We start from the raw sequence: 25,137 nt of genomic DNA, 5'->3' as shown, positions 1-25,137 counted from the left end.
GGGCGCTGTAGAATGCGGGGCGCTGTAGAATGCGGGGCGCTGTAGAATGCGGGGCGCTGTAGAATGCGGGGCGCTGTAGAATGCGGGGCGCTGTCGAGCCCGGGGCGCTGTCGAGCCCGGGGCGCTGTCGAGCCCGGGGCGCTGTCGAGCCCGGGGCGCTGTCGAGCCCGGGGCGCTGTCGAGCCCGGGGCGCTGTCGAGCCCGGGGCGCTGTAGTGCGTGGGGCGCTGTAGAGCGCGGTGTGCTGCGGGGCGCTGTAGAGCGCGGGGCGCTGCAGAGCGCGGGGCGCTGCAGAGCGCGGGGCGCTGCAGAGTGCGGGGTGCTGTAGAGTGCGGGGCGCTGTAGAGCGCTGTCGAGTGTGGGGCGCTGTAGAGCGCGGGGCGCTGCAGAGCGCGGGGCGCTGCGGGGCGCTGTAGAGTGCGGGGCGCTGTAGAGTGCGGGGCGCTGTAGTGCGTGGGGCGCTGTAGAGCGCGGTGTGCTGCGGGGCGCTGTAGAGCGCGGGGCGCTGCAGAGCGCGGGGCGCTGCAGAGTGCGGGGTGCTGTAGAGTGCGGGGCGCTGTAGAGCGCTGTCGAGTGTGGGGCGCTGTAGAGCGCGGGGCGCTGCAGAGCGCGGGGCGCTGCAGAGCGCGGGGCGCTGTAGAGTGCGGGGCGCTGTAGAGTGCGGGGCGCTGTAGAGCACGGGGCGCTGTCGAGTGCGGGGCGCTGTAGAGCGCTGTCGAGTGCGGGGCGCTGTAGAGCGCGGGGCGCTGTAGAGCGCGGGGCGCTGCAGAGCGCGGGGTGCTGTAGAGTGCAGGGCGCTGCGGGGCGCTGTAGAGTGCGTGGCGCTGTAGAGCGTGGGGCGCTGTAGAGTGCGGGGCGCTGTAGAGCGCGGGCGCTGTAGAGCGCGGGGCGCTGCAGAGCGCGGGGCGCTGTAGAGCGCGGGGTGCTGTAGAGCGCGGGGCGCTGTAGAGCGCGGGGCGCTGTAGAGCGCGGGGCGCTGCAGAGCGCGGGGCGCTGTAGAGCGCGGGGCGCTGTAGAGTGCGGGGCGCTGTAGAGTGCGGGGCGCTGTAGAGTGCGGGGCGCTGTAGAGTGCGGAGCGCTGTAGAGTGCGGGGCGCTGTAGAGTGCGGGGCGCTGTAGAGTGCGGAGCGCTGTAGAGTGCGGGGCGCTGTAGAGTGCGGGGCGCTGTAGAGCGCTGTCGAGTGCGGGGCGCTGTAGAGCGCGGGGCGTTGTAGAGCGCGGGGCGCTGTAGAGTGCAGGGCGCTGCGGGGCGCTGTAGAGTGCGGGGCGCTGTAGAGCGTGGGGCGCTGTAGAGTGCGGGGCGCTGTAGAGTGCGGGGCGCTGTAGAGTGCGCTGTAGAGTGCGGTGCGCTGTAGAGTGCGCTGTAGAGTGCGGTGCGCTGTAGAGTGCGGTGCGCTGTAGAGTGCGGGGCGCTGCAGAGTGCGGGGCGCTGCAGAGTGCGGGGCGCTGCAGAGTGCGGGGCGCTGCAGAGTGCGGGGCGCTGCAGAGTGCGGGGCGCTGTAGAGCGCATTGCGCTGTAGAGCGCGGGGCGCTGTAGAGTATGGGGCGCTGCGGTGCGCTGTAGAGTGCGCTGTGGTGCGCTGCGGGCGCTGTAGAGTGCAGTGCGCTGTAGAGCGCGGTGTAGAGTGCGGGGCGCTGTAGAGTGCGGGGCGCTGTCGAGTGCGGGGCGCTGTAGAGCGCTGTCGAGTGCGGGGCGCTGTCGAGTGCGGGGCGCTGTAGGGCGCTGTAGAGTGCGGGCGCTGTAGAGTGCGGGGCGCTGTAGAGCGCGGGGCGCTGTAGAGCGCGGGGCGCTGTAGAGCGCGGGGCGCTGTAGAGCGCGGTGCGCTGCGGTGTAGAGTGCGGTGCGCTGTAGAGTGCGGTGCGCTGTAGAGTGCGGTGCGCTGTAGAGTGCGGGGCGCTGTAGAGTGCAGGGCGATGTAGAGTGCGGGGCGCTGTAGAGTGCGGGGCGCTGTAGAGTGCGGGGCGCTGTAGAGCGCGTTGCGCTGTAGAGCGCGTTGCGCTGTAGAGTATGGGGCGCTGTGGTGCGCTGTAGGCTGCGGTGCGGGCGCTGTAGAGTGCAGTGCGCTGTAGAGCGCGGTGTAGAGTGCGGAGCGCTGTAGAGTGCGGGGCGCTGTAGAGTGCGGGGCGCTGTAGAGTGCGGGGCGCTGTAGAGCGCTGTCGAGTGCGGGGCGCTGTAGAATGCGGGGCGCTGTAGAATGCGGGGCGCTGTAGAATGCGGGGCGCTGTAGAATGCGGGGCGCTGTCGAGCCCGGGGCGCTGTCGAGCCCGGGGCGCTGTCGAGCCCGGGGCGCTGTAGTGCGTGGGGCGCTGTAGAGCGCGGTGTGCTGCGGGGCGCTGTAGAGTGCGGGGCGCTGTAGAGCGCGGGGCGATGTAGAGCGCGGGGCGATGTAGAGCGCGGGGCGATGTAGAGCGCGGGGCGATGTAGAGCGCGGGGCGATGTAGAGCGCGGGGCGCTGTAGAGCGCGGGGCGCTGTAGAGCGCGGGGCGCTGTAGAGCGCGTTGCGCTGTAGAGCGCGTTGCGCTGTAGAGTGCGGGGCGCTGTAGAGTATGGGGCGCTGTGGTGCGCTGTAGAGTGCAGTGCGCTGTAGAGCGCGGTGTAGAGTGCGGAGCGCTGTAGAGTGCGGGGCGTGCGGGGCGCTGTAGAGTATGGGGCGCTGTGGTGCGCTGTAGGCTGCGGTGCGGGCGCTGTAGAGTGCAGTGCGCTGTAGAGCGTGGTGTAGAGTGCGGAGCGCTGTAGAGTGCGGGGCGCTGTAGAGTGCGGGGCGCTGTAGAGCACTGTCGAGTGCGGGGCGCTGTAGAGTGCGGGGCGCTGTAGAGCGCGTTGCGCTGTAGAGCGCGTTGCGCTGTAGAGTGCGGGGCGCTGTAGAGTGTGGGGCGCTGTAGAGTGCGGGGCGCTGTAGAGTGCGGGGCGCTGTAGAGTGCGGGGCGCTGTAGAGTGCGGGGCGCTGCGGGGCTCTGTCGAGCGCGGGGCGCTGTAGAGCGCGGGGCGCTGTAGAGTGCGGGGCGCTGTAGAGCGCGTTGCGCTGTAGAGCGCGTTGCGCTGTAGAGTGCGGGGCGCTGTAGAGTATGGGGCGCTGTGGTGCGGTGTAGAGTGCGGAGCGCTGTAGAGTGCGGGGCGCTGTAGAGTGCGGGGCGCTGTAGAGTGCGGGGCGCTGTAGAGCGCTGTAGAGTGCGGGTCGCTGTAGAATGCGGGGCGCTGTAGAGTGCGGGGCGCTGTCGAGCCCGGGGCGCTGTCGAGCCCGGGGCGCTGTCGAGCCCGGGGCGCTGTCGAGCCCGGGGCGCTGTAGTGCGTGGGGCGCTGTAGTGCGTGAGGCGCTGTAGAGTGCGGGGCGCTGTAGAGTGCGGGGCGCTGCGGGGCGCTGTAGAGCACGGGGCGCTGTAGAGTGCAGGGCGCTGCGGGGCGCTGTAGAGCGCGGGGCGCTGTAGAGCGCGGGGCGCTGTAGAGCGCGGGGCGCTGTAGCGTGCGGGGCGCTGTAGCGTGCGGGGCGCTGTAGAGTGCAGGGCGCTGCGGGGGGCTGTAGAATGCGGGGGGCTGTAGAGTGCGGGGGGCTGTAGAGTGCGGGGGGCTGTAGAGTGCGGGGCGCTGTAGAGTGCGGGGGCGCTGTAGAGTGCAGGGCGCTGCGGGGGGCTGTAGAATGCGGGGGGCTGTAGAGTGCGGGGGCGCTGTAGAGTGCAGGGCGCTGTAGAGTGCAGGGCGCTGTAGAGTGCAGGGCGCTGCGGGGCGCTGTAGAGTGCGGGGGGCTGTAGAGTGCGGGGCGCTGTAGAGTGCGGGGCGCTGTAGAGTGCGGGGCGCTGTAGAGTGCGGGGCGCTGTAGAGTGCGGGGCGCTGTAGAGTGCGGGGCGCTGTAGAGTGCGGGGCGCTGTAGAGTGCAGTGCTATGTGATGTAGAATACTGTGTGCTGTAGAGTGGTGTACATTGTAGAGTGCTGTATGCCGCAGAGCGTTGTGTGCTGCAGAATGGTGTGTGCTGTAGAATGGAGTGTGTTGTAAAATAGTATGTGCTGCACTGCCCCTGAACCAGTAAGAACAAAAACGAAACTTTAAAACTGCAACAAAGTAGCACACTGTAGAAGCCTGTGTAAAACTGAAACTGACGAGGCAGGAGATGGGCTGTACGCGCTCACGAGGTCAAATCACGGCCTGAAGCGCGTGGCACTTTGCAGTCCTCATTCCCCTGAAAGTAACAACATTAGTTGTCTCGCCTTAGACAGCAAAGCTTTGCTTTCGTCTAGGCGAAACCTAAAAACCATGTTGGATGGGATGACGACTCTCCTCCTCACAAAATCCAGTTAAAATGTCAACCAACTGCACAGAGGCAGTACCCAATTAAGCAAGAAGCTAAAAAACAGGTTAGGGAGATCTTAGATCAACTTGAATACCAGGGGGTGATTGAAACATGCACCTCTCAAATGAACAATCCTTTGTTTCCTGTCTCCAAGCCAGACGATTCCTACCGTCTAGTTTTGGACTACAGACACCTTAACTCATGTTGCAAAACTTTTGCAGTACAAAATTCACATAGTGCAGCACTAATGAATAACATCTACAAATACTAAACAACATTAGACCTCTCTAATGGATTCTCTTGTCAAAACATAGCACCTGAAAGCAGGTATTTGACCGCTTTCTCAATGATGGGCTCGCAGTAAAATTCTGTCGACTCCCAAAGGGGTTCAAGAACAGCCCAGGATTATTCTCAGCAAGAGTAACAGAGTTACTACAACTGTATGATGATGAGGCATTATCTTATGTCGATGACATCTATCTAACAGATGATGACTTGGATACTCACTTGAAAACACCATAATACTTGGGTTCGCAGCAGAGGGTTACAAATTCAACTTTAAAAAGTCACGAATTGCCCATCTAACTGTCCTGTTTTTAGGATATGAATTATCAAGTGAAGGCAAAAGCCTAGAAGACAATTTCTTAGAGAAATGTGCCGCAATCCAAGCACCAAGAACGCTGAAAAACTTACAATCAATTCTAGGTTTCCTGAATTTCGGAAGAACATACATTCTAAATTATGCAGAGAGGGTTAAACCCCTCTATGAACTAATAAAACCAGATTTTAAAACAATCAAATGGACTCAAAAACACACAGAAATGTTGAGATCATTGCAAACAGACGTTAGCTAAAACAAAATTGCAAACACGCGATAACACACGCAACCTTGTGATCCGGGTCATCCCAGGAAGATGCAGATTCACATACCTAACCTCTAATGAGGGAGAAACGGTACCAATAGCATACAAATTACATTTGTACACAGAAGCTGAAAAAACATTCAGCATTAAGGAAAACATTGTAAATGCGGTTCAAACAGCTGTAGCAAAAGAAAGAGACCAAGCCAAAGGCAGACGGATTACTGTTAGAACAGCAGAATCAGCCTTTGAGGCATTAACAAGCCCATGTAATTTACCTACTGTGGCATTAAATCCAAAATGGATACAATGGGAAAATTCTTTGCTACAGACAAAGTGAAATACTATTTTGACCCGGAAATGAAAAAATTAAAAAATCTAGAATATGAAAGAGAATATCCTCTGCCAATCGACATTCGACCCATACAACAGTACGCCTGTGTAATATATACAGACGGACATGCACAACCCTCAGTTTGGGGAAAACAAGCCTATAACGCCACATGCGAGATTGTTAAATACGTATGGCGCGGAGGTAAATTGAGACCTCTAGTAACAAAATCACACTCTGTAGAAAATAATTCAGATAAACAAACTGAAGTAATAGCATTAAAAATGGCGCTAGATAATGCAGATCGCGAATTCCCGACACTAATAGTGTGCGATTTATATTACTGCGTCAAATCATACAATAACAACTTGCAGAAATGGGTTCAAAACGGTTACAAAGATGACACAGGTGCCACAATAAAGCAAAAATCGCTTTGGGAACAAGTAGTTCTTTTACAGAAAGAACTACCAAAGACTCACGTGATACATTCATTGAGTCATGAACGTGATGGCATTCACGTTTCAGGGAATTCAATGGCTAAGACAGCCACAGCGGAAGCAAGTAAGCCGGCTTCCGTAGCTACAAAAAAGCGTTCAGGAACATACGTAGACGGGGAAACGATGCTGGCAGTAAAAACGTCATCAAAAGGCGACTGTGCAGCGCTACCTGTCAACTATCCACTCAATTATACATACGTAATCGATGCAAACTCCGTTCCTTTTGCTCAAATCCCTGAAGTGGGGGATAGAGTAATTCCAAACACGAACAGGAGAAACTTATTAATAACAGACGCACATATGGGTGAGGGTCTGAACACCTTAAGATTAAGGAATCTCTGAAAGAATTACAATCAATATACTGGTGGCCGGGAATGAGCCTACAACATCACAAATTCGCAATAAACTGCCCAGACTGCAACAGAGATCGCAGTGGCGAACCGGCCGGTGTATTGCCATGGCCCTTCGCTTAGAGAGAACAATGCCATCTATATGCAAAAACTTAGAAATAATGCGTCCCATTAATATTATTTAAGACTAGCTTCACTTAAAATGTAGACCCCAGCTCTCGGCTGACGTCTGAACTGTTATAAAAGATTTGCGAGTCTATAGCGTCATAGACTCAATTGGCATGCTACATTCTGACCATGGTCCTGCTTTTAGCTCTTGAGCTTACGAGGAGGACATGACCAGCATGGGCATTGCATTGCGGGAATCTTATCACTTCCTTCCTGAGGGAAATGGGATGGTGGAAAGAAAAAACCGAGACATAAAGCAATCTATAACGGCAAAGGTATTAGGTTCGGGTGTTGGGTGGGTCAAACATTTAATAAGTGTCCAACGTAGTCTTAACAATCTGCCAAGAAATTCTCTAAAAGGTTTCAGTCCGTACGAACTATTGTTCGGGACTAGAATGCATATCCAGGACCTCGATAGTCAAACTTCAGTGGTAGCAAGAAAATGCTTTGATATCAAAGATAGTTTGGCTATTTTACAGGACTTAAATGAAACAAGAAAAGACCTGAGCAACATAAAGTTGAAACAACAGCCAACAGCCACTGAAGAGAAACCACCTGTCCCAGCAAGGCCTGTCTGGATTCCAAAGATTGGGGATCTGGTCAGAGAGAAAATCGCAGTGAAGAAGGAATTTGGGCCTTCTTACAGAAAAGCAGTACCTGTCTTAGCTTGTCAACGGAACAAGATCAGTTGTACTACCGCCCCTTGCTGGTAAAAAGGAGAACCGAGTTGTATCCATCGACCTGGTTAAACCACAATCATGTGGCCAATAATAAGTAGTAGGCCCAGTGGACTCTCAAGAAATAGCAGAACACCAACGGTTGCTACAAATCAAAAGGTTCAAACTGAGAGACTAATCACATTTGATAAAACTACAGTGAATCAACAAGGACTATGCAACAAAGCCATGGAACTTAAGCCTCTAGAAACCCAAATTGCAACAATTCGTCAAGAAACACCTGTCTACAACGATGTAGCCACAGACTATACTAATAAAACAAAGAAAAATCCAGAAGCAATTCCAATAATTGACAGAACTGCGTCAGGCTACTTCATCAACTTCGATGACTTCTCTGAGGATCCGAGCGAACCTGAGGAGCAGCCGACAAAAACAAAAACTCTTAAAGACAAAACTAAAAAACTCTTTCATCAACTAAAAGAAACCTATCTGATTTCTCCATGGATTGAATTTTGGGTGGTGCTAGGTGTACTTTTCCTCCTGCTTTGGCTCATCATGGTGCTATGCTTGGGACACTTCATTGAGGGAAAATATGTTACAATGGACACAGCAAGCCAGAATATCAACCTGGTCCTAAAGCCACACAAGTCTTCACACATCGAGAAAAGAGAACTTTCTTCAGTAAACTTCTCAGCCAATCCATTACCCGGTGGGGTAGCATGGGACAAAACAGATTACGATATATATGGCCCGGTCGAGCTCTTGAAGTATCCTCATCAATTTAAGGTTTCATTAAGTAACTTTGTAAAACCGAGTACGTTCTCTGATGATTGGGACTTTGAAAGTATTAATGATATGATGTCAGACTTAGTTATGTCAGCAAAATTTACAGAACATGATTTACAAGGTTCATCAAATTATGATCAGATGTACTGCTACAACCATTATGGTAACCATTATTTGCATAAATCTGCTCAACCTAGAAATGTTTTAAATTATAATCAATGGGAACATTGTGCAACTCCACCAAAAGGTAGTTCAAAAACATTCTATGAGAAATTCCCATACTTCTCAGGGTTTAACACAAGTGACGCAGAAACATTTTATTTCAAACTGTTAAATAAGACAGGAATGAAAACCATGCTAACAAATACAAAATTAATCTATTCAGAATCATTTTTTTAAAAAAATGAATACATTTGGTTTTGATTTTTGGAAAAATAACATTGAAACGAAAACAATCTGGGGTACCAGAGACTGGCAAGTCCAAGGTATAGAATCATTATTCAGAGCCTGCATGATCCCAGAACAAATTATATTTTTGAATGACACAATTCAACAAACAACCTGTCTTGGCCTAGCCAAAATTAAAGACTAAAACAAACCGTCTATTCCAAAGCCAACACCTGACAGTAATAGCACTACAGATGTTGAGATAGACGTATCCCATATTTTTAACCAAAACAGAACACATCCAGATTGGAAGAAATGGTTGATCCGGCCCACAGACACAAATAACTGTCAAGATAGATTCTTGAACAAAATACAGGGGTACAAATTGACCAGGCCAGACCCTAGATACTCCCAGCGACAACATCCAGTGTAGGAAAACTCTGCCTTGAATGGCTACATACATCCACACTGGCAGAAATTAAGCAATACTTAACTATACTTAAAGAAGGTGCTGACTTGCGTGATTTCATTATGGGACCACGCAAACAGCGTCAAAAACGTTTCATAGCAGCCTCTATATATGCAGCTTATAACGAAGTTTGGAAAGAAACTCAAATTAAAACAGCAGAGAAAATACGGGAAATTGACCGTATTAATTTGGAAAAATCACTTTCTGTTGTGGACAATGGGTTAATGACTGTCTTCCAGAATATATTCACTGGACAGTATTGTATCATCTGCAATCGATATAATAGAACAGGACATGCTAATGTTACAACATGGTCAGTCCCAATTGCGTTCTATTGTACAGCTTGGCTGGACGTTACAAAATCTGCGTTCAGGCTACGTGCCATGGCATTTTATCAACACAACGTCACTATTCGCTATCTTTAACCTTACTGATATACAAATCAGCTTGGCACAAAAGGGTGCAGAATATACAATTCTGAGCATTGAAAAACTTGAGAGATTACCATTGACAATGTCAGAACGACCTGTCATTGAATGGATAATACACGGGATAATAACTATTCCGATAACAACTTTCCAATTTCGATACTGCCAACAGTATATACAGGCAGGCCAGTATGAAAAGTTGGGTAAAGGATACATCAAGTCATCAAGGAAATTACCTTACACTCACACGTGTTATAGTGAAAAAGGGCAGAATGTATTTCTTAGTGGTGATAATTGTGAAAAGTCACTAAGTGGTACACTTCTGTGTCAGGGTATAAATCTACATGGGGCCTGTGAGGGGACTACAAATAATCTTTCATGTCACCAGCTTGGCACACCTGCAACTCGAATAGAGCCATTCTTTAGACGGCTTTCAAACAGGAGCTACATTCTAATAGTGGACCACAGATGTTGTGGCCTGGTGCCAGGAAAAGCTTATCTCGTAAGCGTTAACGTCCAGGGTCACTTGCTGTATGCAAGTATTGTATCCCAACGACACTCCAGACAGGGAGGGAAAAATTTGGCCCAGTTTGAAAATCTCTTCTATTCAAATTGATACTTTAAGCAGAATGAAGTCTGTTCTTCTACAGACACCTGTGCCCTTGAGGTCATCAAAAGAAACGTATGATCTCCAAGTTGCAAGGACAACGGCAGAGATACATAACCTTTTATCAACAAATTGCCCCCTACACTTCTCAGAAATGGTAAACGAAATCTTAAACATTTCTGATACGAATGGTATCGCGAGTGTATTTAAGACAATTTTTTCGGGACTGTTGACACCTTTCAAAGCAGTCCTGGGCATCTTTCCTAATTTTGTCCATTCACTCTTTGGCGGCCTTCCACTCCTGTTGGGACTCGTAGCAGGCATTTTATTTTTGATTCTCCTGCTTCGTTATGGCAAGCCATGTCACAGACAAGACTCCAGCAACAATGGAAGAAATGATCCTAGCTATACGCTTTTCTATGGCAAGATCCTGTAAGAAGTGGATGGATAGCACTGCTGTAGCGAGATCCTTCAAGATCGGAAGAGGCACGCTTTGAGAGCCTGCCTTATCTGGAGGGCTAGTACTGTAAACTTTGGAGAAACTCTCACTATCTCCCCAGATTAAGCAGACTAGATAGCCTGTAGAATTTGGAGGGATGAAGTTGGTGTCTATGGTGTGAGTCTGTTAGATCTGCAGTTATCCTACTCAAGCAGTCTGATCAGGGGCAGGCTAGCAGTTTTGTCTACATACAGAGGGCAAGATCTTAAGCGACAGCTCTGCTGTGAAAGACCTAAATCTTGCATGGAAGCTGATGAGGGATTAGGTTGGAAAGTCATTGGGATAAATATTTAACCAGAGTTTTGCCAATTGTCAATGGGTGGCATTTTGCTTCCCTCCAGTGTTGCAGTCTATCATCAGCCCAACTTCTTGTGCTCATCTAGTATGCTCAAGACTGAAGGAGAAGTGGTTCAAACAGGTCTATGCCTGGGATCGCAATATGGTAGCAAACAGTGACAAGTGGTGATGCAGCCTGCTAATTGCACTCTTAACAACTTGCAGGGTTATATTGGGCACAAACACAAAAGAGCTCTGTTCTACAAAGTTACTTAGGTGTGCCAAGGTAAGTTGTGTGAGAGGAGTGGGGCAAACAGTGTGAGGACTGGGATCAAGATTTCTGTCCCCAAAACCCACCATATAAGAGCAACTGGAGCTAAACTGGTTGCACCCCTGAAACCTTATATAGGTGACCTGGGGACTTCTAAAAGGTTAGGAGATTGATACACTATGCACAAGTTACTACTTGTGTAACGATATATCTGTAAGAGACATTAGTTAGTGATAGATTCCTTACCTTAGGATAACCCAGGCATCAGACTTTCGTCAGCAGTACCCATGCGCGTCGATAGACGTCGTCGTACGGCTCCGCGTGCCTCATTGGCATCGTATTCGCCAAGATGACGTCATTGAAGCTACTTAGACGCGCACGGACGTCAGTTCTGTACACAACTTTCCGTGACAGAGCCATTTAAGATACTGACCACTGGTGCATAGAAACTAGAGCCCGAAAGGATGACCTTAGCCCTAGAAATTAGTTCGCAGAACGGGGAGGATGGGTGGGGTGGGAAGGAATCTATCACCAACTAATGTCTCTTAGAGATATATCGTTACACAAGTAGTAACTTGTGCATCTGAAAGAGACACGTTAGTGATAGAATGCCAGTGTTAAATACATATAAGGTCATACAGAGAGTGTGCTGGCAACAAGTGGGAGGGGCTGACAGTTAGCTAATTCTGGTGGATACATCCACGACCTCACCCCGCCCTGTTTGTTGCAATACCACATGGCGGTGGTGTGTCTGTGAAAACCTGCATTACAGTCCCCCTGAAAGAGGGGAGGAATGCCTTCAATGCCAGAAGGATCGTCCGAAGCTCCAGAAGGTGGATATGGAGCTGGGACTCCGCCAGAGACCAGAGACCTCTGTTCTCCGCCTCTCCCATGTGGCCGCCCCATCCCTGGAGGGACGCATCCGTCACCACTGTGTGCTCCGGTTGGGGAAGAGAGAGGGATCTACCACCAACCCAATGCTGATTTGTGAGCCACCACTGCAATTGCTGTGCAGTGCCCTCCGAGATCTGGACGTAATCGGACAGGTTTCCTTGATGCTGCGCCCACTGGAACTTCAGGTCCTGCCTCCTCATCCCAGTCTTCGACAGACTCACATTGTGCTTCTAGAGGATCCTCAAACCCTTCCCAGTCCTCCTCTTCCTCCACAAACCCTTCCCAGTCCTCCCCTTCCTCCACAAGTGGACAAGGACGTGGTTGAATAAAAGGGTAAAAGTTCCCCATCGGTGTCGGGAGACATCCCTCCGGCACCGTGCCGACGTCGGAAAAGTAGTCGATGTGTGCGTCAGCCTCCGGCTTTGGCGACGTCGGTGGGGGCCGTACGGGTTCCACCGGCAAGGACAGGGAGCCACAGCCGGAACCATGGAGGCCTCTGGGCGGCCTCGGGCCCTTTCAGATACCCAATTAAAAAAATCTCTTAGGACTGGTGTTCCATCAAAAAGCGGTCATTTGAGAATGTAAACCAGGCTACTTTCATATTTATAAAAACTTTATTACTCCCTTTTACTTGGACAAAGTTTTTTTTCCGCACTGGTGGTATTCTTTACAATGGTCTCTTAACTTCACTCGATAGGTGAATAATTAAATATTACTAAAAAGTTAAGACGTAAATAATGAAAATAGCAAACGTTGATTTTCATGCAGAATTTAATAAAACAATGATTTGCAACAAATGTACAATTAATGTTTTTTAACTATTTACTCTTTACTCTGAACCGAGTAAAGAGCAATGTAGGTGTTAAAAAGGACACCTCTTGTTTCAGTTTAAAAATTATACCCAATATCTCCCCTGCAAGGTCCTTGATAGTGGTATCAGGGCAGGCTTCACTGGAATGGAGTTTATCCCCGTCTACCATGAAAGAAGACATTGTGCATGCAACATGAAGCTAGCTGTGATGCTTGTCCCCTAGAAGGTCCCCTAGAAGCTCCCCTGTTACTGGAGCGACGAAAGGAACCGCCCCTGAACTGTTGTGACTGTAGAGCTCCCATGGACTTGCCGGTTTCCGTGTCTTTTTTAATTTTTTCTAGGGTTGTGTCTACATCAGGACCAAACAGAAAGTCAGGGTTAACCTTTTCGGTGCGACCGCGTTTCCCCCTCCGGTGCTGGGCCGTAATAGAAACGGGCGTGGTCATGACGGAACGGTTCCGTCATGAGCACAGCTCAACCGACGCTCATGACGGAACCGCTCCGTCATGAGCACCGAAGGGGTTAACAGGCTGATTAAGCAGAGTAGTTTGGATCTCTGACTTGAAGGAGCCAGGCAGGTCTTCTGAGCATCACACTAGTGTTGATGGACCTAGCTGCCGTGTCAGCCGCATCTAACGCACATTTAATGGATGCGTTTGAGATTAGCTTCCCCTCCTGTATTAGCATTTCAGCTCCTTCCTTATAAGCATCAGGCAGGTGTTGTAGCAGCTGCTCTAATGTGTCATAATGAGCCCTATCATATCTGGCTAATAATGCTAGTGTATTTGAGATTCTCCAAATATTAGCCGCTTGAGCCGCTACACGTTTGCCAGAAGCTTCCAAGATCTTGGATTCTTTGTCCGGAGGAGGAGCATCACCACTTGTCTGAGTTTGCTTTCTTACGAGCATTAGCCACCACCAAGGAGTCCAACTGGAGCTGGCCTTTGATATACGTAGGGTCCATAGGCGCAGGCCGGTACTTCTTCTCAATCCTGGGATTTACAACCCGTGCCTTCGTTGGTTCTTTGAAAATGTCACCAGCGTGTTTGAGCACACCTTTGAGCATAGGCAACGTCTTCACTGATCGTTCTGAAGTTGAGAAGGTATCGAACAGAAAGTCCTCCTCTACTGGGTCAGCGTGCATATCCACATCATGGTTAAGGACTGCCCTCTCAATTAAGGGGTTAAACGCTGCAGTATCCTCATTAGGTGATGTTTTGACTGCATAGGACTGAGTGTGAGTCACGGTGTCTGGCTCATCAGGGTACACAGGGTCAGTCCATGGTTGGGACTCCTCTTGATCCGTGTCAACAGGATAATTAAACTGGTCTTCATTGTACCCTTCCTGTACATCATCCGTGGCATGTGTGGGAGAATAGGTACATTCCTGTTGGTAGGACTGTATAGGTTCAAAAAGAGTAGGTGATGTGGCAGAGTCCCTCTTCTTTTTGAGTGGTATTTTGTACGACTCCATAGGAGTTTCCGGTCTGATTTTTCTTTTATAAATCGTGAGCCTTCCTGATTCGGAGTCGATGAATAGTTTCGACTGATCATCATAGGTGGACGCCTGGAACAGAACGTCCTGCCCTATGGGTCGAGTGGTAGAGGGTACCGATAAAGACTCGGATGTGCCGGTGCTCGATTGGATCTGGGCCGCCTTAGGACGAACGGTCGGGGGCAGTCCGTACTTTATCGGCGCCGTAGGCATTGAAGACGGACTGACGTGTCTCGAGGGAGGCATGGTTTTCGATCCGACTGACTTCGACTGTTCAGCCTGTTTTATATTATGTCCATGCGTAGACTCGAGCTGTTGCGCAGCAGGTACGCTTTTTTGCTTGGATTGGTTATGTTCTTTGGGGTCGAGTGTCATTTTCGACTCGAAGGCCTTGACAATTACTGGCTTCCGAAGCTTCGGTTCGAGGGTCTTTTGAGTCCTTCGGTAGTGTCGCCATCTTTGGACCCGGACGTCGACGACGGTAGCGTGACGCGCTTGACTTTAGAGACGGGCTCACTCGCTCCGATCTTTGGGTCGACACCCCCGTGTGACCCCGTCGGGTCGATGACACCTTTCGCCATGATCGGTGCCGAAGGCGTCGAGCCGATGACTGTCTTGAGCAGTTTCGATTTAGTGTCTTTAGGTTTTGGTTTCGATTTCTCCACAGATTGTGGGCGAACGACCGATGGCTCTTTTGAAATGTTCTTAGCCGGGCCCGGAAGCGGGGCTAGAGAACGTGGATGAAGATCTTGGCTAAGGCCTACCGGCGATGCCTTGACCTGAGCCGTGGAAAGTATAGAGTCTGTATAGGGCCCCGCCACTGCGGTTGGGCCTGGCTCATCGCTTGAGTCGTCGTCGACTGCTCCGATTGCTTGTGCGTCGTCTCCTACCTCGACGATGTCTTCATCCTGGACGGAGATGTCCTCATCAGAGTTCCAGTTCTGGTCCGACGCGGGATCAGACTGTCGACCAGGATCCTCTTCTAAGCCCCCTTCGTCGTCAGCCCCGAAGATGTTCTCTGGGTCGGGCGCCGACTCTCGTGCCAACTGTCTTGCGGCGCGTCGAAGCCTAGGAGTTTTCTTTGACCTAAATCGAGAGCAGGCCATACAGCTGGCCTCGTCGTGGTCCGGTGATAGACATTTATTGCACACCGGGACATCGTTTGAACGGACTCCGCTCCATCGTCGATCGTGGATGGGGCATCTGGTGTCGAAAAGGCAAGCGGCCGTCGACGTCCGGCTTGAAGAGCTGGAACAAGTACGAGGCACCGAACGAAAGACAATACAGACGCCCCGAAGGCCTTTTGGCCTTGTGAAAAAGTTTATAGTTATTCCGAACGTGAGTTAAGAAAGTACATCCGAACCCAATGGCGGAAAAAAACAATCTAAGGATGGGGTGGATGCCCATGTGCACTGGAGCCACCTAGCTCGTGATACTTCGAAGACTCTTCCAGGACAACAATGTGCAATCATCCGGACCCAACACTAGGCGGCGATCTATGCACAGATATAAATTCAGCAGCCCACATGCCTCGAACATAGATAAATAGATAGATAGATGGGCGATAGATAAATAGAGTGAGGGCAATAGATAGATAGAGTGAGGGCAATAGAGTGAGGGAGATAGATCGATAGAGTGAGGGGCGATATGTGGTACTGAGTGGTATTTGGAGTGTTTGTTGCTTTGAGTGCATTGTAATTATGTGGCGTGTAATTATGTGGCACTGAGTGGTATTTGGAGTGTATTTTGCATTGATTGCAGTGTAATGTGGCGTGAAATGTGGCACCGAGTGGTATTTGGAGTGTATGTTGCATTGAGTGCAGTGTAATTATGTGGCACTGAGTGGTATTTGGAGTGTATGTTACATTGAGTGCAGTGTAATTATGTGGCGTGTAATGTGGCACTGAGTAGTATTTGGAGTGTATGTTGCATTGAGTGCAGTGTAATTATGTGGCGTTTAATTGTGTGGCCCTCAGTGGTATGAGTGTAAACATTTTCTACTGCAAGTCGTCCCACTAAAACAGAGTTTTTTTTATTTTGTTTAAACGACTCAATATGTACCTACTAAAATGCTCAAATGGAACGCGTCTCCTTAAAAAGGAATCTACGTACCTATGTGTCTTTAACCCAAACTTGTATTTGGGTACACCAGTAAGATCTCTGAAAAGATACTGTACTGCAGTTTCTGGTGGACTGCCTAGTGTTCACCATTTTGGAATCACAAACGAGGGAGAGTTTAAAAAAAAAAAAAAGAAACATTTGGGGGAAGTACCCTTTACCGGTTAACTTTAATTAGAAGCATTGATATTTTTAAGGGAGAGAACCTAGATTGTAAAATACAGTTGGAAGTAAAACCTTCGTGAGTTAAAAATGGTAGATTCCCTCGAAATAAGAGAGTTGGCATGTAGTGATGCCGCGGCTCACACAGCTGTGCTGGCGCGAGACTCAGGGGCCTAAGTACAAAGTCCATGTCTATTGGTGGAGAGCTGGGACAGCCTTTCTGAGGCATAAAACTGGAACTTTCAATAATGCGGCTCGCAATGAGGCAGGCATGCTGAAAAGAAGCCATTAAGTGGGTTGAATAAGCCCTAGAAGAGGTCCCCTGTACTTAGCACTAGGGGTCCACGAGAAGCCCTGCCCCCCATTAATGACGGGAAGAAAGGAGCCTGCTGGAGTGTAATTACATGAAGGGCACCCGGCTACAAACACTCCTACTGGAATAGTCACAGACCCATACATGTAAATGGCAAAACTAAAGAGTCTCTTTTGCAAAGTGTAACTATTCCCATCCCACAAAAGTGAAATCCTTACAGCGTCTTCCTCCGGGGAGCATTTACCCAGGTAAACACAGAAACACAATACGTTTCAGAAAAAAAGCAGTCTATGGTTACTAACCCCCACCATCCTTGCATGCTTCAGTTCAGGAGGCTCAATGTGACCGGAGTTCCACAAAACCATTGCTCCAGCTGGAAACAGCATGCAATTGTTCAACATTTAAACTGTCATGATCCCGAACTGTAGATTACGTGATAAAACAACACTTGCCGACGGAGCAATATGGTAAACGCTGAAAAACAGAGGTGGAAGAAGCCACGTTTGTACTGCTATAAGACAAAAAATATGTTTGCTTGAGCAAATAATGCCAGTGTTTTGTGTTCAAGCCCGCTGCAAATAATCAAACTTTCAAGCCTTATCCACAACAAATCTCAAGATGTTACGTTGTCAAAAAGACAGAAAAGTCAGCAGCTTAAAAAATATATTGGTGTCTACGCGAGCCATTGCCTAATTAATAACCTAAAACACAGCAAAGCTTTGTTCGTAATGTCTTGCTTCATTCGGTTTTTGGCTACGAGGAACACAGTGCACAAATGCTGGGACCACTCGGGTCCGATCCAAGTAGATAATGTATGTGTATGTATGCATGTATACTTGTTAAGCGCAACTGTCACCCAAAGGGTATCCTGGCGCTGTGACCATAACAATCCATCAGGTGTAATACACTACATTGCTCTTGGAAAGAGGTGGGTTTTAAGATCCTTCTTGAAGGAAGTCAGATCTTGCCTACTCCACAGCGACAGAGGTAAGGTGTTCCACAATTTGGCGGCCGCAAAGCTGAAGGCACGGCCGCCCATCCTCACTCTGTTAATCTTAGGGACCATCACCAAGAACGCCGAAGAAGACCTCAGGGGTCTAGCGGCTTGGTACCAGGAGAAGAGATTTTGAAGCAGCGTTGGTCCCAGTCCATGCAAAGCCCTGAAGACAAGGCATGAGGCCTTAAAAAGAATCCGCTGCTGGACAGGTAGCCAGTGGAGATCAGAGAGTGCTGCCATTGACGATGCAGAACGTGGACGAGATAAAGCCAATTTGGCTGCCATATATTGAATCCTCTGTAACTTTGATACCAGGATATTGGGAGCCCCCAGAAGCAGTGCGTTGCAGTAGTCTAACCTACTGAGGATGGTACTACGCACCACTTCTGCCCTGGCTCCTAGAGGAAGTAACGGCAAGAATTTTCGTAAGGCTCCAAGCAAGCCCATACAAGTCGCCGTGGTCCTGTTGACCGAGGCGTCAAGCTGCAGGCTAGGCTCAAACAAGACCCCTAAGTTGCGAGCCGACTCGGCCGCGGTCACCGTACCCAAGATGGAGGCTGGCCAAAAGTCGTCCGGCAGCAGGCGAGGAAGCCGATCCAAGGAGCAGTGAAAAACCTTGGTTTTCGACCCGTTGAATTGAAGCGAGTTGAGTCATAGCCATTCTGCTGTTGCCGACATGCACCGGTGAAAGGTGTCCCTCGAGACTGTCTCTTTGTCCTCAAATGAAAAAATCAGTTGAGTGTCATCGGCATAGTTGATGACTGATATGCCAAATGACTTTATCAAACTTATTAGGGGTCGGAGGTATAGGTTGAAGAAGATCGGACTGATCGCTGACCCCTGAGGTACACCTTGATTCACCTGACGCACGGCTGAACGAAACGGTGGCAACGCCACGGCTTGCTGTCTGTTGCAGAGATAGGATGTTAACCAGCTTAAAGCCAAGCCGGTTACCCCTGCTCTCCGAAGGCGGCCCAGTAAAACCGCGTGGTCCACCGTGTCGAACGCGGCCGACATGTCAAGCAGCACTAAGAATGCTGACTTATCCATGTTGACACGCGTTCGTAGATCATCCAACACGGCGACCAAGGCGGTCTCAGTGCCATGGGCCGGCCTAAAGCCGAATTGGGCTACATCCAGACAAGAGTTGATTTCAAGGAAGTTGGATAAGGCTCTTGTGACCAGCTTCTCTATGATTTTTATCGGGAATGGTAAAAGCGAAATGGGCCTGTAATTGGCCTGACAGAGGGTCCAAAGAAGCCTTTTTTAGCACAGGTGTTACTACTGCCATCTTCCAACTGTCTGGGACTGAAGCTGTAGCCAACGACTGACAGCAGATGGTGTAAAGTGGAGGAAACAGCTCTGCCTGGAATGACTTCCAGATCTTATGTGGCATTGGGTCAAGTGGTGAACCCGAGGAAACGCAATTGGCCAGTACGCAAAATTCCTCCAAAGAGGGGATGGGAAAACAGAACAGCTGAGGTTGCCCTTCCTTGTCGTCGACCCACTCAGAATCCGAAGAATAGAAAGATTCTGAGGAGAGAGGCAGTAACGGGCCAGGCTGACCGGAAGCCAAAAGTCCATTCAAAATTGTCCTGAGAGGCCGGAATAACTGGAACTGCGCAGGCTGGGTTAGCTAGATTATTAACCAGTTTAAAAAGAGTCTGCGACTTATTAGAAGCCTTAGCCAAGGTGTCTTCCAGAAACTTAGCTTTGGCCATCCTTAAATGGGCTTTATATTCCTGCAAGACCTCTTTATAGGCCGCCCTATCTGATTCCCTGTACCCTCTCCTCCAAGCACGCTCTGCCTGTTTACAGCGAAGTTTCTGCAGGCTAAGATCGCTAGTAAACCAGGCATTGGCTCTCATGGGTTTGTCCCTCACCCTCCGTAAGGGGACCAATTCATCTAGTGATGTCAAGATCTGCTGGCAAAGGGCAGCATAGCTCTTATCCACACGGTCCCCCACGAAGAAAGCTCTAGGCAGTAATGTGGGTAGACTCGACCCCCTTAGTAGGCGGGACCATTGCCTGCTGAGTTTGAACCTGCCCGGACCATTTATGCTTAACGGTCCTCCAGGCAAGGAGATGGACATGAGAATCAATGCGTGATCGGTCCAATTGATCCATGACCTCATTAACTACAACCAGCTCTTTGTCAGCAAATACCAAATCCAAAGTGTGCCCCTTAGCGTGAGTAGGTGACAGCACAAGCTGCTCTAGTTGTACATTGCTACACGCTTGGCAAAGTTCTCTAAAAGCCAGATCTTGAGGGCCGGTGGGCCATAAATTAAAATCGCCCAACACTATGAATCTAGCATGGGAGTTTGATAGGTCATAGATCAAGTCGACCAATTGCTGGGAGGCCGAGGCAGTCAGGGAAGGCGGTCTATAACAAAGAAGACCTGCTACCAAAGTACCAACCTGGGCCGTTAAAGAGAAGCCCAGGAGCTCAAACCCCAACACTTCTTTTACTGTGAGCTGGGAGAGGGAGAGCGAGTCTCTATAGATGAATCCCACTCCACCACCCCTCCCAGAAGCTCGGGAAGTGTGCCTTATGAGGTAACCTGGTGGGCAGGCCCAGCCGATCTCCACCCCACTGTCCACTTTAGTCCAGGTCTCGGTTAGAAATAGTATATCCAAATTAGAGGATTCGATTAAAAAGGCAATCTCAGCGTGGTGCTTAACGAGTGAACGAACATTAAGCAAACCACAGGAGAGAGCACCATAAGAAGATGAAAGCATAGTACGCTGCTTACCTAAATCAGTGTGACAGTTCAGCGCACACAATTGCGAGATAAGGTAAACAAAAGCTCCAGAGGTCGTTCACACAGCATTGGAGGGAGGGGGGGGGACAGCAGAGAGAGTGGGGTATGACGTTATGCCCAAGGTGAAGGATCCATGCAGTTATTTCTAAATGAGTTGGCTCTTGTACTGTGCGTGTAACCGCCCCATATTCAAGCTTTCAGGAGCTGTGCTGCAGCTGGAGTGTACCGCTTTTGTGCCTGCGCACGTGCGCGCTGCAGTTTAGGGATGGCTGTATAGTACCGGAGTGGGCTGAAAGTCTGCACAGTGGAGTTTTAATGTCTGGTATGTTAGCTATGGCGTATTGAAGAAACTGAGAAAATCAGTAGCGAGTGAAGACCCCTCCAAAAAATGACCGGAGTCTTTCAAATCCGAAGCTCTGTTTTGTGTAACCTGAAACTCTCCATGGAAAGGGAGCAATATAATGAACTATGTCCATGAGAGCGGCCACGGGCGGCGCTAAGAAAAAGCGCAGATCTTTAAGGAGGAGGAGGAGAAATGCGAGACATGGCCTGGCAGCCGTGAAGTGTGAAGCAGGGGGCGGGGGAGCGGATCCCTTTGAAGTGAAGCTCTCGGAGGCAGGCGGCTCGGGGAGCAAATGGTAAGCGCGTGCACGAGCACCTGCACTCGACCTAATCCGCCTGGTGGTTCCAGAGCTTGGTTTGCCCTCAATACTCTCGTCCTGTTTTCGCTTGCGCGATTAGTAGGATGAGACCTAAAAACCTCCGCCCAGTACAACATATATATATATATATATATATATATATATATATATATATATATATTTTATACACACATGGAAGAAACCGAATAGGCCGAAATAAATACAAAACGACCAATCCCAATATTTGAAACTCCCAGCGCCAAACCAAGCAGCTGCAGAGAGTAAACCAAGCCGCCGGCCAATCACAACGGAGGCCGTAGTGAAGAGAAGCGAGAGGAAGGGGCGGAACTCCAAAAGAACCCTCGGCCAAACAGGAAGCGCGGGCAGTCAAGGAATCCTGCAGCATAGCAGGCACTGAAGCCGCTGTAAGCCTGTAACGTGCAACGGCCAAAGCACAGAGCACAAACAAAGCCCCTCGCAACGCAAGCGCGCCAGAGCCCACCCAGGAGCCCGCCGACAATGCAGTGAGGAACGCCGCCAGGGGAGGAAACGGACCAATAGCGCGCCCAAAAGACGGCCAAGCACTAATCCAACAATCACCTACGTCCCCCTCCACTCGCAGCAGGACCGGCACTCACCCATGACGGGAACAGAAGAAACGGAGGACTCGAACCAGCACCAAGCAGGATGAAAAGAAACCAAGCAGCAAGAACAGGGAGACCCGCGGAGCCACGCAACACAGGTCTCCCGAGCCCAGGAGGAGACAGCGAAGCCCAGCAGCCCAACTCCACAGCATCCCACAACGGTCCACGGGAGCCTCCCAGAGCCCAGCAGAGGAGGAATCCACAGGACAAGCGAAGCAGGTAAGTGCCCAGCACTCACCCAAGCGTCTCCCATCAGGTAAACCCCCGACAGGAAACAAAATAGGATGTGCTTCTAGTGGTTGGGAGTGTTATAGCACCTGGCAGGAGGGGTGGGGGGTGGAGCCTAAAAGCGTTTCCTGTTTTGTTTCCTGTCTTGTGGGATACCTCATGAGTGATGACTGGGTTGAGGACGAGGGACGTAGAGGTGATGGTAGACATTATATATATATATACACACATATACATATACCCCATGGTGTACGTTGTAAGGATAGTGCAAGTCACGGAGGCTTTTCATAAACAGAGGGATGACAACAAAGGAAGAGGTCCTTTAACCCGTTTGTTGCTTCGAACGTTCTACGCCAGTGCTGAACGTTCGAAGAAACAGGTGCGGCCGCGTCGGCCAACGGCCGTGCCCTGCACTGGCAAGGTAGTGCTCGCGACGACCGTTGGCTGACGGCAGCACTAAAGGGGTTAAAAGGTTATGGAACTCAGAGGTGACTTGCAATAGCCCTATGTATGGCAGAGGGTACTTTATCCCATATAAAACATGGTCACACAATCTTACCCACAAACCACTTAAAACCTTGGTATGTAGGTCTTTCATTTCAAAGAGAGTATGTTTGCAAACATGAAGAATAAAAATAGAACCTTCGGTGCAGAAATAAACACATTAAAAACCTGTTAGATATTTGTTAAAAAGACAGTAGTTTAAAAGAAACAAAAAGCTGCAGTAATTTGTAAATGTGTAGAAACATCCAGAAATGTTTTAACTTTTCTACAGTTAACTAAGGCATGGCAAAAATAAACTTATTCTGCTAGTCATTTTTACTAGGAAAATAAAGCTGAAGAAAAGCAACAATTAATGTTTACAGCTTTAAACAGCTGCTCAGTGACCCGATAGATGCCAGCAGCTGAGGTGAAAGCTAGGACATGGGGACGTCAAAACCAGACTATAAGAACATATTACACTTGAGTTCCTATGCCTTGTCATTATAATCTGCGACTGGGTGCGTCAAATGTCTCAGAATATCAAGAAAGTAGAGACAGGAGTTCATACAGGGATTGTAGAATACCTTAAGTGTGTGTAGTGGTGGGGTGTGGTGGTATGGTTGTGTGTGTGTGTGTGTGTGCGCGCAGTGAAGAATGCAATGAAACACAATCTTTAGCTGCTCTACTGATTAACTTTCATGTTGAGTAAAATTCTTAATGCCAGATCATAATTATCTGTAAGTTACCTTCAAGATCCAGAAGACTGTGTGCACCTCTAATTATTTGGTTCTATTTTACTAATAAACCGATTCACAAATTGAATATAGTTTACTGTGCAGGAGAAAGAACATCCACATGTATTTCTACGTATTCAAGCAGTGTGAAGTCTTTTCGAGCAACAGAAAAAGTAAAAAATAAATACCTGACTGATGGTTGGTAGTTTAGTCAAAAGCATCTGGAATACTGGTGGTGGAAGAGTCTGTTGCAGAACTTGCAATAACTGCTGAGGCTGTCCACAAACAGCTATGGCATTAGTTAGGTGATCCACACCTTTTTCATATTCCCCTGCAGAAATAAAGATAAACGAGTTAATATTTTTAAAATAAACTCTTAGCTTTATCGATAATGACAACAAAGTCGGTACTGAAAACATTGGGGGAAAAGACAGACTCAACAACTCATCTTTTTTAAAACGCTTAAACAAACATCGTCAATACCGATAGGTCGGTCTTTAAAAAGAATGTTCCATGGTAATGTGAAGTATTACAAGTACATAGAGTGGGAATGGATATGTTATTTGTGTAAAGACAAATAACTGCAGAATAGTATTGGTGTAGATTAAAACATACAAATCCATGCAGGTTAATGGCTGCCTTGCTCCCATCTAGGCTGCTGCCAGAAAAAACACCATACATGTTCTAATAACTTAATAGCATGTGTGCGTTCCCTTGAAAGTCCAACTTCGGGCAGCTGGATAAATAAACAAAATTATCGCAGCGTGCGAAGAGCAAGGACTTGTGTGGAAGTAGACAACTTGGGTCCAATCAAAACATGTACTTCTGGCTTCCAACATGTGGGCGAAGCCAAAGCAACTCTCCTGGAGTTAACATAATAGCCTGGTGGTAGCTGCGCTGTGAAGCCACACCATAAAACAAGCATTTGCAGTGCAATAGGTCTCGATTTTGCAAGATTAGAGCAACTGGTGTTGTAAATTATAGTGTTTTTACTAGTGTGTTTTGGTTTGTAATGTACGCATGTGGTGTGTAGTGGAATTATGTGGGTTAGACTGGAATTGTTAGTCGTGGCATGGAATGTGTGGTGCAGAGTGGATTTGTGTAGTGGAAGTATGTGGCATAGTGTGCACTGGAATTATGTGGATAGTAATTATGTGGTATTGCGTGTACTGAAATTAGGCTGAGTGCGATTGTGTGTCAAAGTGCAATTATGTGGAACTGTATTTTGTGTTATGTAGTGGAGTTTAATTATGTGCCGTGCTGTTGAATTTTGTGACACAATGTTGGGTTATGTGTTGTGAATTGGATATATGTGAGGTGTAGTAGAATTGTGTTGTGTCGTGGAAGTATGTGGTTTGTTGTGGAATGTGGTGAGGAATTATGTAGTGTGGAATGGATTTGTGTGGAGTTGAACGGTGGGTGTGGCATGGAACTGTGCAACATGGAGCGGAAATATGTGGCATTGTGTGGAGTATTTATGTGGATTGTTATGCGGCATAGAGTGGTTTTATGAGGGGTGTATATATGTGGTATTGAGTACTATGTAATTTGGTGGAATTGAATTATGTGGTGAAGAGTAGTATTGTGTACTGTAAATATGCTGGGTTGTGTGGCGCTGAATTGTAAAGTGTGGAATTGTGTGGTTTTGTGTTGAATTATTGCCTTGCACTACATGGCGCTATTTTGCTAGACGCAGGATGTTTTTTGGTGTGGGATCTTACTATTGGAGTGGAACCCCACCTATTTTGGGGTTGCTATTGCTAAGGTATTGCGGTGGGCATTTCACTCTAATGTTCGCATCGCATTTATCTTCTGTCCTGTTTTAATGATGAAACCCAATAAATAATTATTGCCAGGGTGCCTGACCATGAGGATGTCCTTGATATGAACAGCAGTCATTATTGTGGTGGACTTCAGAACATTATAAAGCTAAAAACAAAACAAATAAAGTTAAAACTGGCAT

At 49.1% G+C, this 25,137-nt stretch overlaps 1 protein-coding gene across 1 annotated transcript in view; it reads right to left on the bottom strand.

Moving 5' to 3' along the window:
* Nucleotides 1-25,137, bottom strand: part of TOMM20 (translocase of outer mitochondrial membrane 20) — a 75,813-nt gene that overhangs the window by 26,057 nt on the left and 24,619 nt on the right. Inside the window, exon 4 of the mRNA XM_078680412.1 lies at nucleotides 23,363-23,505. Within this exon, the coding sequence (XP_078536538.1) occupies nucleotides 23,363-23,505 (143 nt within the window). The remainder of the gene's footprint in view (nucleotides 1-23,362; nucleotides 23,506-25,137) is intronic.

The sequence above is a fragment of the Lissotriton helveticus genome, chromosome 3_1 (assembly GCF_964261635.1).
Source record: "Lissotriton helveticus chromosome 3_1, aLisHel1.1, whole genome shotgun sequence".
NCBI classification, from domain to species: Eukaryota; Metazoa; Chordata; class Amphibia; order Caudata; family Salamandridae; genus Lissotriton; species Lissotriton helveticus.
Note: the sequence above shows the minus strand (reverse complement) of the source record. Positions and strands in the feature narration are given on the sequence as shown.